Source organism: Podarcis pityusensis (genome assembly GCF_964106645.2).
Source record: "Podarcis pityusensis genome assembly, chromosome: 1".
Classification (NCBI taxonomy): Eukaryota; Metazoa; Chordata; class Lepidosauria; order Squamata; family Lacertidae; genus Podarcis; species Podarcis pityusensis.
In genome coordinates, this window is record NC_138028.1 from 40807913 (window position 1) to 40822548 (window position 14636).

The window sequence follows — 14636 nt, forward strand, 5'->3', positions numbered from 1 at the left end:
ATAAGGTATGACCTAACAAATACTTCCCTTCTTTAAAAAAACACTTGATCAATACCAAAAAGGAAAATATTCATCACAAGTTTCATTTAATAGACCATCTGTTTAAAAAAAAGCGTTCTTACCTTACAAGGTAACATATTTTATAGCAAAGCACAGAAGAATTATTTTCCAGAGCATCCAGATATGTAATAAATTGCTAAGGAAAATATGTCAAAAGGAACCCATCTGAAAATACTAATATTACAGCTAAATTGTTTAAATAATAACAGAATATTGTCGTAATAAAATTTTGTTACATAAAAATGTAAACAGTTTTTTTAAAAAAGAGCAGAGCAACCAATACTTTAGCAAAAGACTAAAAGATACTAATGGCCTCATCCACATATCACTTTAAACCAAACCTTTGTTTACAGTTTATGGTTTGTTTCAAGAGAAACAAACCATGAGCCTGGCTGTGGATGAAATGCTAAGTCAGATAATAACTCAATTTGTGGCAATGCAGTGGCGACAGGGGAGGAGCAAAGCACCCATGATTTCATCAGTATGCTGTACATTCATAGTTAAAGCACAGTTTTGTGTAACTATGGCTTAAAGTGATGCACAAACCAGGTCAATATGTAGATAAAATCAGCTAGTACCTCTACATATCCTTCAGTTAAAATGGTCTATATTTGCAAATTTTGATATTACTAGCTATATGTTCATTTGGTTGGTTTGAAGTTAACAGGTGAGCAGTGATACCCAAGGGTTGTCAGCCAAGACGTTCCCAGTGATTATATTCTTATAGCCATAGGAAGGTGTCTTATACTGGAACTTTGCAAACTATACTATGAAACCAAGCTCATATGCACCTCCCAAAATAATGTGTTTATTGGAATTACTAGCTTTTGCTCTTCCCAAGTGTTCCAGTGCCGTCCTTCCAGTATTTTGAGAGAAATTACTCTTAAAAATAAACATTTTAATGCAATTTTTCATGTGGATTTTTTAAAGTCCAAACTGTGTTACATCTAAGTAAGAGGTTCCAAAGGGTGGGTGGTGGGTGTGATGAATATAGTAGATAGGAACTAAGACCAAGAAAATTCTAAGGACCTGATTTGTTTCATGTTCATTAAGGAATTTGCTGTTAGGAATGCCCATTCCCCAAATGATACCATAGCTTCTCTATTAGGAATTAATGGAATAATTGCAAATGTTTAAAAGGATATAGATCAATAAGTTTTCGCAGCATCTCAGTGGAGGAGATAATAAGCCGGTGCATGCTCAGTGTTACCTTCAGCAGTTGGGAGTTTTTAAGCAGGTTTCCTTCTGAATCTGAAAGAGCAATTCAGTGTTATTAGGAACATGGGGGGAAAGTTCAGCACAGTCTGTACTAGATTTTCCAGCTTCCAGCTAGGCCTGTTCATAGACCCTTCTATGGCAGGGATAGCTTACTAAGCAAGCGGCTGTATGGTCATCAGAAGAAACACTGGGATGCTGGCTTCTGCATCTAACTGTGGGCTCCATTGCCCTTCCTTTTTAATTAGAAGAGCACCTTTTTACATTTATGTACTCAAGGAGGTATAAAACCCACAGAAATGGCAAAATAAACAACAACAAAACACACTGTCACCCTATAATGATTCAAAATATAACTAAAAAACAAATGAGCAAAATTTAAGTATCCAGTTTGTATATAGCATTACAAGATATCAGAATACAATAAAACAAAATTACCACCAACAATTACAACCAATGAATGATTACAACCAACCAAGCCAAGTCTGTGAAAATGCAATACACAAAATAGGCTACATCATGTAGCAAGATGACCCAGGCCCCATATTGGTCAAGGACCAGCTGACAGTGCGGTGGTGCCCCTTTCCAACTTGGTTTAGGCATTGTGAAACTACCCAGAGATCTCTCTCTCTAGGAAATTTCACAAGATGTGTGTGACATTTCAGTTCTATGTAATGGAAAAAAATTGGAGAAAAGCTGGACTGGGTGCTCAAGAGACTGGGAAGTGAACTTAAGTGGAGGACCTAAGTCTCTTGGAGCCCAGCTGAGGATTTCATGGGTGTAGGTTTGTGATTCACCAACCCCACCCCCTCCTTTCTGTGTCGAAGCTCAGATATTGGGCAGGGAGGGTATTCCAAACCAGAGAAAGGAAGGTGTTCCATCCATGTTCTTCATTTTTGGGACCTTATTAATAGTTTACTCTATTGGTTCCCCATCCACAGTTTGATTAAAGAAATGTGGCATTGCAGGAATAGTGTTTTTTTTTACAAGCAGGTAAGTGTCATCAGCCCCTTCATGGATCACTGCCTTGTCGTGGCGAAGGGGCTTGAATAACTCAGAGAAGCTATGAACTATGCCGAGCAGGGCACCCAAGATGAACAAGTCATAGTGGAGAGTTTTGACCAAACGTTATCCACCTGGAGGAGGAACCGGCAAGCCACTCCAGTATCCCTGCCAAGAAAACTCCATGGACAAAGACAACAGGCATATAAAAGTTATGACGCTGGAAGATGAGCCCCTCAGGTCGGAAGGTGTCCAACATGCTACTGGGGAAGAGTGGAGGACAAGTACAAGTAGATCCAGAGCTGATGAAGCGGCTTGGCCAAAGCCGAAAGGACGCTCAGTTGCGGATATGCATGGAAGCGAAAGGAAAGTCCAATGCTGTAAAGAAAAATATTGCATAGGAACCTGGAATGTAAGAACCATGAACCTGGGTAAGTTGGATGTGGTCAAAAATGAGATGGCAAGAATAACTATTGACATCCTGGGAATCAGTGAACTAAAATGGACGGGAATGGGCGAATTCAGTTCGGATGACTATCATATCTACTACTGTGGGCAAGAAACCCGTAAAAGAAATGGAGTGGCCCTCATAGTCAACAAAAGAGTGGCGAAAGCTGTATGTACTGGGATGCAATCTCAAAAATGATAGAATGATATCGATACGAATCCAAGGCAGACCTTTTAACATCACAGTAATCCAGGTTTATGCACCAACTACTGGTGCTGAAGAAACTGAAATTGACCAGTTCTATGAAGACTTACAAGACCTTATAGAAGTGACACCAAAGAAGGATGTTCTTCTCATTATAGGGGATTGGAATGCTAAAGTAGGGAATCAAGAGATAAAAGGAACAACTGGCAAGTTTGGCCTTGGAGATCAAAACGAAGCAGGGCAAAGGCTAATAGAGTTCTGTCAAGAGAACAAGCTGGTCATCACAAACACGCTTTTCCAACAACACAAGAGATGACTCTACACATGGACATCACCAGATGGGCAACATCGAAATCAGATTGATTATATTCTCTGCAGCCAAAGATGGAGAAGCTCTATACAGTCAGCAAAAACAAGACCTGGAGCTGACTGTGGCTCAGATCATCAGCTTCTTATAGCAAAATTCAAGCTTAAACTGAATAAAGTAGGAAAAACCACTGGGCCAGTAAGATACAATCTAAACCAAATCCCTTATGAATACACAGTGGAAGTGAGGAACAGGTTTAAGGAATTAGATTTGATGGGCAGAGTGCCTGAAGAACTATGGGTGGAGGCTCGCAACATTATACAGGAGGCAGCAACTAAAACCATCCCAATGAAAAAGAAATGCAAGAAAGCAAAGTGGCTGTCCAACAAGGCCTTACAAATAGCGGGGGGGGGGGGGGAGAGAAGGTAAGCAAAAGGCGAGGGAGACAGTGAAAGATACAGGAAATTGAATGCAGATTTCCAAAGAATAGCAAGGAGAGACAACAAGGCCTTCTTAAACGAGCAATGCAAAGAAATAGAGGAAAACAAGAGAATGGGAAGAACCAGAGATCTGTTCAAGAAAATCGGAAATATGAAAGGAACATTTCGTACAAAGATTACCATAATAAAGGACAAAAGTGGTAAGGACCTAACAGAAGCAGAAGACATCAAGAAGAGGTGGCAAGAATACACAGAGGAATTATACCAGAAAGATATGGATGTCTCGTACACCCCAGGTAGTGTGGTTGCTGACCTTGAGCCAGACATCCTGGAGAGTGAAATCAAATGGGCCTTAGAAAGCACTGCAAATAACAAGGCCAGTGGAAGTGATGGTATTCCAGCTGAACTATTTAAAATTTTAAAAGATGATGCTGTTAAGGTGCTACACTCAATATGCCAGCAAGTTTGGAAAACTCAGCAGTGGCCAGAGGATTGGAGAAGATCAGTTTACATCCCAATCCCAAAGAAGGGCAGTGCCAAAGAATGCTCCAACTACCGCACAATTGCACTCATTTCACACGCTAGCAAGGTTATGCTTAAAATTCTACAAGGAAGGCTCAAGCAGTATGTGGACCGAGAACTCCCAGAAGTGCAAGCTAGATTTAGAAGAGGCAGAGGAACCAGAGACCAAATTGCAAACATGTGCTGGATTATGGAGAAAGCTAGAGAGTTCCAGAAAGACATCTACTTCTGCTTCATTGACTATGCAAAAGCCTTTGACTGTGTCAACCACAGCAAACTATGGCAAGTTCTTAAAGAAATGGGAGTGCCTGATCACCTCATCTGTCTCCTGAGAAATCTCTATGTGGGACAAGAAGCTACAGTTAGAACTGGATATGGAACAACTGATTGGTTCAAAATTGGGAAAGGCGTACGACAAGGCTGTATATTGTCTCCCTGCTTATTTAACTTATATGCAGAATTCATCATGCGAAAGGCTGGGCTGGATGAATCCCAAACCGGAATTAAGATTACCAGAAGAAATATCAACAACCTCAGATATGCAGATGACACAACCTTGATGGCAGAAAGTGAAGAGTAATTAAAGAACCTTTTATTGAGGGTGAAAGAGGAGAGCGCAAAATATGGTCTGAAGCTCAACATCAAAAAAACGAAGATCATGGCCACTGGTCCCATCACCTCCTGGCAAATAGAAGGGGAAGAAATGGAGGCAGTAAGAGATTTTACTTTCTTGGGCTCCATGATCAATGCAGATGGTGACAGCAGTCACGAAATTAAAAGACGCCTGCTTCTTGGGAGAAAAGCAATGACAAACCTTGACAGCATCTTAAAAAGTAGAGACATCACCTTGCCAACAAAGGTCCGTATAGTTAAAGCTATGGTTTTCCCAGTAGTGATGTATGGAAGTGAGAGCTGGACCATAAAGAAGGCTGATCGCTGAAGAATTGATGCTTTTTAATTACGGTGTTGGAGGAGACTCTTGAGAGTCCCATGGACTGCAAGAAGATCAAACGTATCCATTCTTAAGGAAATCAGCCCTGAGTGCTCACTGGAAGGACAGATCCTGAAGCTGAGGCTCCAATACTTTGGCCACCTCATGAGAAGAGAAGACTCCCTGGAAAAGACCCTGATGTTGGGAAAGATGGAGGGCACAAGGAGAAGAGGACGACAGAGGATGAGATGGTTGGATGGTGTTCTTGAAGCTACCAGCATGAGTTTGATCAAATTGCGGGAGGCAGTGGAGGACAGAAGTGCCTGGCGTGCTCTGGTCCATGGGGTCACGAAGAGTCAGACACGACTAAACGACTAAACAACAACAACAAGTGTCATCAGGCATCAGGCACATTCAAGGGTTCTGGAAGCCAGTGTGGTGTAGTGGTTAAGAGCGGTAGTCTCGTAATCTGGGGAACCGGGTTCGCGTCTCCGCTCCTCCGCATGCAGCTGCTGGGTGACCTTGGGCCAGTCACACTTCTTTGAAGTCTCTCAGCCCCACACCTCACAGAGTGTTTGTTGTGGGGGAGGAAGGGAAAGGAGAATGTTAGCCTCTTTGAGACTCCTTAAAGGGAGTGAAAGGCGGGATATCAAATCCAAACTCTTCTTCTTCTTCAAGTGAATTTGCATTCTTCCTTAAAACTACAGTGGTACCTCAGTTTACGAACTTGATCCATTCCGGTAGTCCATTCTTAAACAAAGCTGTTCTTAAACCGAGGCATGCTTTCCCTAATGAGGTCTCCCACCGCCGGTACCCTTCCACTGTTCGGTTTCCGTTTGTAGACCAAGGTATAGTTCGCTAACTACTTCCAGTTTTGCAGAGTTCTTATACCGAATAGTTCGTAAACAGGGCTGTTCTTAAACCGAGGTACAGTACCTGAAAAGTAACAAGTGCAAGGCCTACTCTCCAACAAAGCACTTAAGATGGGTTTATCTTGGTTCCCAAAAGAGTATCTTAGATTAATTATATACAGACAGATCTTCAGTTAGACTAAATTGCCACTCAGGCTTATAGGGAAGTAAATCCAAGAACAGGACTGAATCAATTATCTAAACAAAGTGACAAATGACACTTTTTAATGCTAGTGAAAGTACTTGCTAAACATTAACACTCATTTTGCTGCAGGGCGTACTGGTGTGAACTATTTTCCCTAGTACTTACATTGAAGCCAAGGCTTACATTGCAAGTGTTGATAACCGCCTATGGTTCTGTGGCATTTGGCCAAATACAGTATTGCAATTTCATTCAATTCTTAAAGACACTTGCTGGTTTAAGTAGAAACATAAGCTCCTTGCTTGTTTAATACACAATATATTCCCCTGAAACAAGGTAAATGCATGCTCTAACATCTTTTAAAATGTTGCTAGATGTGAATAAAAGGCAACAAAGCAGAATTATATACTTTTGAAGCAATACTTTAGATGAATATAGTAATAATATGGGATACCCTTCTCTGTTACTTTAAACTATCTCTAAGAGCTCTGGTTTTGACTGGAGCAGACCCCAATCAGCCATGAAGCTCAGCGAGTCACTTTGAGTCAGTCACTCTCTCTGACCCTAACCTACCTCACAGGATCGTGGTGAGGATAAAACAAAGGGGGGGGGGGAGGAGCAGGTTAGGAAAACTGTATGACAACCTTTCTCTGCCAGCACCACTGCTCCGATAAAAATCAAAGTTCCCAGAAGCTGCTTTAAATTGTGTTTCTTTTTCTATAGCCAGGCAATCAAAACATGGTTTTCCCTTCCTTTGTTGTTTCCAGTCCATTTTAGCTTTAAAGGTATTTGGGGAATAGGAATCTTTGTATTTCCCCTGTATTTTCCTAAGGAACCCACAGGAATTCAGCATCATGTGATGTTGAATGGTCTGCCTGTGCAAGTATATCAGCTTACCAGACAAAACAATCTCCCTCCCCCCTGCCCCCGCCACAGTTATGGTGGTTCTCCTGAACTCCCAAGCCAATTTCTGCTGACAGGGTTTGCTAGGTGACTCCATAATAATGAATAATTAAGGAAAGGATAAGAAAAGAAATGGAAAAGCAACCCACACATAGTTCTAGGAGAAAACAGTTGCATTAATATATACCTATGTAATGCATGTGTGTGCAGTTGTGCATGTCTTTATATATAACATTCTCTCTCTGTGTGTGTGTGTGTGTGTGTGTGTGTGTGTATTTAGAACATTTGCAATCCCAAAGGTCCCAGGTAGAGAATACATACATAACTAAAACAAAGCAGCACACCAAAAAATAATATAGCACCAAAATATAATTCATCATAAAAATCACAAAACCCTTAAATAGAATCAGCAACACAATGAAGTTTACCCTCATTTTCATGTGGCATGTATTACTTCAATAATAACTCTTGGTGGGTAACAACATCACTTAATACAATTACTTCAAAGCATTAAACAAATTATGAGTTTTATCAGTGTTCTAAAAAAAACAACAAAATGATGAAAACCCAAAGAAACTAGGAAAAAGAGCGAGTGTTGAACCTTCGGTGAGAGGACATTCCACAGAGTTAGGACAACTACAGAGAAAGCCCTGCCCCCACTTCTCTTGACAACTTTACCTCTTGGAAAGGAAGTTGGAGATCTCAAAGATTATTTTAAAAGGCAAGTGGATTCATACAAGCAGATTTTCAAAGATACACAGACCCCAGGCTTAGGAAGGGCTTGGAAAGTAAGAACCAGCTCCTTTAACTGGGTCCAAATACTAACAGCCACCAGTATAGTTGGTTCAGGATTGCTCCTGTTGGTGCCCTTCAGTTATATAGGCTAAAAGTAGACCCAAGGGTTCTTCAAAGCTGAACCTCCTATTACAGTGTTCAGTGAAGCAACTGGGTATGGTTTGCATTAAATCCACAAAGATCTGGGGAGTTAAAAACTGACTACAGCTCCCAAATGCTAGATATATGCTAGGTATACCCCCAAATTGTCCAGCAGCTCATAAGTTCTTTACTCAAAAGTAGACAGAACCACATCTATGCTATATTCTAAATCTTGGATTTTTCATACATTCTCATGCAGGAGCTACACACGCTGTTTTAACGAAAGCATTAGAAGAGCACAAGTAGCAAACAGTATTCTTTTAAGTCAACTTCCGCACAGTTTCAATATGCACTTGAAGCTTGTTCAGTTTATCTTAGCCTTAACAAATTGAACACTTTAAGCTTTATGAGACTCACTCTCATTTCTTCACTCTAATTTCCGCTTGCATACCTGTCAGTAAAACCACACACCCTGCTGGGAAGAAACCCTCTAAGTAAATGTTAAATGTGGTAGAAGCGTGTTGTTAGAATTACCACATTTTGCATTAGGAACCTGTTTTAAAATGTGGTATAGTTTAGTTATGGCTACTTTGCAAATAAAATAACATTGCATTATAAAAATAGAATTATCTTGGAAATGCTGCTCATTATCAATATTCAGTGTTTTCTCAGTTTCAGAAATCATTTGCTCACATGCTATAAACAATATGGCCGCATTCATGTTTCCTACATATGTGTGTGTGTGTGTGTGTAATTCATACTCAGAGTAGACCCACTGAAATCAATGCACTTAAGTCCATTAATTTTAATGCATCTACTGTGAGGATAGCTAGCAATGGTTATCACATGGGCCAAATTCTTCTTAAACTGACAGCTGAATTGGTTCACTGTATTATTTTCTCGCATTTTCTGCTTTGAACCACCCTGGGATCTTCGGATGAAGGGTTGTATACAAATTTAACAAACAACAACAACAACAACAACAACAATAATAATAATAAATAACTCAACATTCTAACATTTTGTGCTAGCTTCAAATGCTTTCAGTGGGTTAGCTTACTGTTGGGTTGAAATCACGACAGACGAGTGGCGGGTGTCAAAGGAGAGGCGTCTGCCGGGGCAAGCCCCGGGAACTCTCTTTTATTGAATATTACAAACATTGCCACAGGTGTGCTTGTGGCTGATTGGTTGATACAAACACAAAGCATCTTGTTGCTGATTGGTTAACATAGGTACAAGGCGGGAATAACATATGTCCATTTATCATTGATAGATCAAAGGATGAGGAATGGGGCTGGAACTAGACAGGCATGAATCCTCCTAATTAAATTATAACTAAAGATTAATATAACATGACTAAAACAATTACTAATGATTGATCATAACATGAAAGAACATAACAATGAAGTTCCGTAGATGTGGTCAGCTATGCATTAAGAACAGACCATATTGTTTTGTACATGAACTTGAAATGAACTGAAGAATGAGAGAGTGTCTAGGTGTGCTAGGCTTGGTATGTTTGGAACAGTATGTGCAGAAGCAGAAGCGAGACTTCCCAGAATGCAAGAGGAAAGAAGCAAGAGTTCTCATAGCAAGATTTCATAGCAAGACTTCCCACAATGCCACAGTTATGTGCAGTAAAAGAACTGCAGAGAGAAAACTTCCCTTCAGCTTACCCTGACATGCCACATAATTATGGGTCTTCTGTTTTTATTCCAGTCTCATTTCTCACTTTCCTAACAAGTCACAGATTGGGAGTCTGTGGCCCCTCAGATGTTTATTTGTGTAATAATTTATGAATCAACTTTTACAGGTGTTTCAAGGTAATTTACAAATATATTGTAAAAACAGCTAGTATGTTGTTGGACTTTAAGCCCCATTAGCCCTAGTCAGAATGGTCAATTGTCATGGATCATGGAAATTGATAGTCCAAGAGCATCTGGAAGGCCACACATTCTCCATCCCTGTTATAACTAGTACTGAAACAAGAAACATGAGCACACTTCAGATTTCAGGGACAGCAGAAATCAAGATATATGACCCAACCCATCCTAACCTTGTTGCTCTGATTAGATGCTCTGATGGTTTCCACATAACTTAATTTCAAGTTGAGCATGCTTAGGGTCTGCAGGTTTAGTAAGACATAGGGTTGCCATACATCTGGAATTTTCCAGACATACCTGGAATACTGCAGCCGAAAGCAGTGTCAGGGCAGAAACCGGCTAAATGTCCAGGAAAATCCGGACATATGGCAACTGATGTCAGCAGTGTTGTTTTTTCAGATTTCCCTCAAAAATGTCCAATTTCCTTTCAATTTTGTTAAAAAAAGCTCAACAACTTTTCTTTCCAGATGTTCACTTTCTGAAATATGGTAACCCTATAAGACATATCTTGCTATTCAACTAAAAAGCTTTAGCAGTATGTAGAAATAAAATTAAAACAGAAGCATAAAAAGACAGTGAACTGTTACATCTCCAAACAATGCTTTGCAGCAGATTTTCTCCCCTTTGAAATGCAGTTATTCTGTGGCAAGATCCATAGTCCACTATGTCAGAAAGTACATAGTCCAATACATCAAAAACCGCATTTGTACTCCCCAAGAAGTTTCTGAAATAGCATTAGTTATACATTTTAAATACATTTTAAATGGTGCTGATTACACTTTTAGCCTGCCCTTCTATTAAAAAGTTCCAAGGATGTCTTCCATCCTGTCACTGACCAGGTCAAGACCTGCTTAGATTTAATAATGAACACCATCGTGTGTTAATGTGGGCAGTTGTTTAAAGAGTGGTACAACTATAATTATAACTTCATTTTTATTAGTCTTTTATTAGCCTTTTATTAGCCCTTTCCCTCCACCTTCCTATAACAAGCACACTCAAGGAGGTTTACAAAACAAAGTAAATACACCATAAGACAAATAAAAATATAGTCATAACCATAAAAACACAAACACATAGCAGAAGAAGAGGCATAACTCATCTGCAAGCAACAACAACAAAGTGTCTCCCTAAAACTGGTAAGAAGGGAGCAGATGGACAAGCTTCCCTTGGAAGATTGTTCTACAGTTTAGTTGCCACAACTGAAAAGACCCCTCCAGCCACAAACCATAATTCCATCAGCAAAGAGACAGGAAGGATAGCCTCAGATACCAAACACAAATCTTAGGCAGGTTCATACTGGCAGCCACAGTTGCTGAAGTATCCTGGTCCCAAGAATTACGGCATTAAAGGCCAAGGCCAGAGGTCCTCCTTCATGTGCCCCTTCCATAAGAGGCCCAGAGAGTGGTAACATGAGAACGAGCCTTTCCTGTGGTGGCTCCCCATTTATAGAATTCTCTCCCTAGGACGCCTTCATTACATATCTTTAGGTAGCAGGCAAAAACATTTCTCTATAACCGGGCCTTTGGCTAAATGACCATTCTATGGTCTTTTAAATGTGGGTTTTTTGGGGGGGGGTATTGGTTTGTTTTTGTTTTATTATGTATTTTGTGTTCTCATTCTGTATTTTTATGTTGTGAACTGCCCTTTGATCTTCAGAGTAGTAAACAAATTTTAAAAATAAATAAAATAAATTTGGAGCAGCACGTTTGGGAGGGGGGAAGAGATTGCTATTTTGTCTCCTTCCCCCTCCTTTTTGATATTTTTGGTGGTTTGCTTCATCACATTGTGTCTGTGGTATGGAAGGGCTGTTTGACTATATTTATCTGAACAATAAACTGACAAATATACTTCATACAGCAGAAAATATTTTCTATCCAAAAAATTCAAAACACTGGAAATCACAATTTTTACCCCAGCAGTTTTCATTGACTATATGATATTAATTCTTTGGTAAATGTTAGCAGTTACAGCTCATTGCCAATGAAGTTGCTCACCATTTTACACTGTTTTTAAAACAATTACGGCTGAACGTTCATATTTATAGATAGCTGTTTTACATTAGTTAAACACAATCAGCTCTAGTTAGCAAATTAGCATTCTAAAGGGTTCTAAACAAGTCTTCTGTTCCTGTAATGTGATTACTTCCCTATTAACTTCATTTCAGTTGCCAAGCAACATAAAAGCTTTTATGCCACAATTACACTAGGATGAGTTAATGGCACAAAGATTAATCTCATTTTAATACAAAACAGTAAATCTTAACATGCGAACATTTGGGGGGAATAAAATCCAAGATGTACAGTTCAGGGCAAAGATGCTTTAATATACGTACATATTTAGAAGACAGATATGATATCTATTGAAAGATAAAAGAAGCAAAAGGTAAATAATTTGTTCCTATATTAAGTCCAAAGTTATATAACACAAACTACGTTGACTTATTTTTGCAATTTGTTAAGGGTCTGTATGAATGAAATTAAATTGCAGCTGTTTATTGGGAAACTGATACATTTTCACTCTTGCAAATACATTTAATTAATTATATTCCTGTATTTCCATGTTGAATAGTTAAAACTATAGCAGTTTATTAGGTAATCTGAAGTACTATGACAAAAGGTATAATGGTCTTGTTTATCCTTAAAGATAAAAGACCAAAGACTGGGGATTTTTGGTTTGTTTGTTTTTTAAAAAAAGTGTATTAAATTATTTAAGATGCATTTTGAAGTGAGAAATAAACCATGCTGATACTGTATTTCAAGTCTCTGAAATCACAGGGAGCAAGTATAGACCCAGCCTGACAAGAAACCCTGCAGTTCTACCCACAAAATAAAGGCCTAGGTCAAGAATTCAAAATTACTTTTTTTGGCAGAGGAATGATGGTTGAAACATGCAGTACTGTTTTAAAAAGACCTGCCAGTTATGAAAATATCTTGAAAATCTAAATGCAGCAAGAGACAGTGATTCTGAATTTAAGAGGGAAACCCTTGCTGATGAAGTCTCTTGACCCCAGTCACAAAGTGTCAAGGGAACAAGTGAGTCAGAGAGTTGTCAGTTTGGCAACAGGCTGAGGAGTCTAGTCTGCCCCTTCTCTCTTCGACCTAACAAATCCCAAGCATCCAAATAAAGTAACTCAAGAAACCTACAAAAAACATGCAGGGGGAGAACCAGCAGAGGTGAGGGGGCTTTCCAGCGTTCTGTGTGCAGAATGTCACAGGTACATTTATGTGCCCTGTGCTTGGTGCAATCAGCTCTTGACCCTCAGGGAACATGTTTGGCTGGCCTGGAGAAATTCAGACCAGTTGGTAGACCAAGTGTTCAGGGGCATGGCAGAGGTGTCACCACTCCCAGGGTGATAGTTCCTGTTCAGGGAACTATCAGGGGCATGGCAGAGGTGTCACCGCTCCCAGGGTGATAGAAAATGAGAGTCTTTGGGGAAAGGGCATCACTCTAAGGAAGAAGGAAATGATGCCTTAGAAGGAACCTATTGGGGGGAGAGCGGAGAACAGATGTCCTCCCATGCCAAGGAGTTTATGACAGGCCTACAAACCAGATAGTGACTTGCTTCATTGGTGTAAAGGTTGTAGATGTTACATATCATCTAGCTATCCTAGAAGACAGGACTGAGGAGGAGTCCTGTGGTCATGGTGCACACTGGCTCGAGTGACACGGGGAAATGTAGACATGCAGCCCTGGAAGCAAAATTCAGGTAGAAAGATAGTGTTGATAGGTTCAAGATAATTTCCTTGAAATGCTAACCTTTACATGAGTGGGGCCATCTAGGCAGGCAAGGGTGAGAAGTCTCAATGCGTGGATAAGATGGTGGCATTGGGAGTTGGGTTTGGATTTATTAGACACCAAGGAAAGCAGGGCCTGTAGAAATGGGACAGGGCCTCACTATTGGCATTTAAAATGGGGGGTGGGGGTGGGGAGGTGGCAGAGCAAGCTTATAAATTGATTGTTAAGGGAAAGCTGATGTGAGGAGATGGGGAATATTCAGTATGGGATCAATCATCTCTCAGGGACGTGAATGAAAATGTTTATGCTTTTCCACATGGGAGAAGGGTACAACTAAGCAATGACAGTGCAGGAGGATGCAAACTGCCTAAGTATTTCTTCCTGAAATGAAAGGCGGTATACAAATTATTTTAACAAAAAGAATGATAGCAATTCAAAGAGGCTAAAGTGGCGTAAGGTAGAACACCCATGCCAGGGACATTTGGAAAGAGATACTATGCACAGATGCTTATATGCTAGAAGCCGCTGAGAAACAGTGGGCAAGCTGGAGTGGTTGGTTTTAAAGCTCAGATCAAATATAGTGTGCACAATGGAAACTTTGTGGAACGGACATTAATGATAAGGTATTGTTATCTCTGAATCCAACTCTACTGAAAGGTCAGGGATGGAGCACACTGGATGTGGTGTCTTTTTTTACATCAAAGAGGGCACAGAGTTCAACAATCTCAAAAAGGGAATACACCTCCATAGAATCATTGGGGATGGCACTAATGGGTCCCATGAGTAATTTAGTACTGGGAATGTACTGCCACATGCGTGGCCAAAATGCTCATCTTGAGATGCAGAATGAACTCCACAGGTATTCACAAGGCAAAATGATGTAGTAGTAATGAGTGACTTCAATTATCCTCATACAGACAGGGTACATGCATGGCCCAGCCACAACAAAAAAGGTTGTGCTGGGCTTAATCTTAAGTGGTGCTGAGGACCTGGTGCAACATGTAACGTTGCTGAACTGATTGCTAGCACTATAGTCACCTCCCCAAAATTCAACATA

General features: G+C 40.1%; 1 protein-coding gene across 2 annotated transcripts in view; it reads right to left on the reverse strand.

Annotated features, from left to right (window-relative positions):
* Nucleotides 1-14636, reverse strand: part of RASGRP1 (RAS guanyl releasing protein 1) — a 47249-nt gene that overhangs the window by 20765 nt on the left and 11848 nt on the right. For both annotated transcript variants that reach the window (XR_013978842.1, XM_080977970.1), the window contains exons 3-4: nt 1201-1311; nt 123-180 (exon numbers count right to left, since the gene is read on the reverse strand). Coding sequence is in view for 1 of the 2 variants with exons in the window: in XM_080977970.1 (XP_080834096.1) it covers nt 123-180; nt 1201-1311 (169 nt within the window). In the remaining variant the exon portion in view is untranslated. The remainder of the gene's footprint in view (nt 1-122; nt 181-1200; nt 1312-14636) is intronic.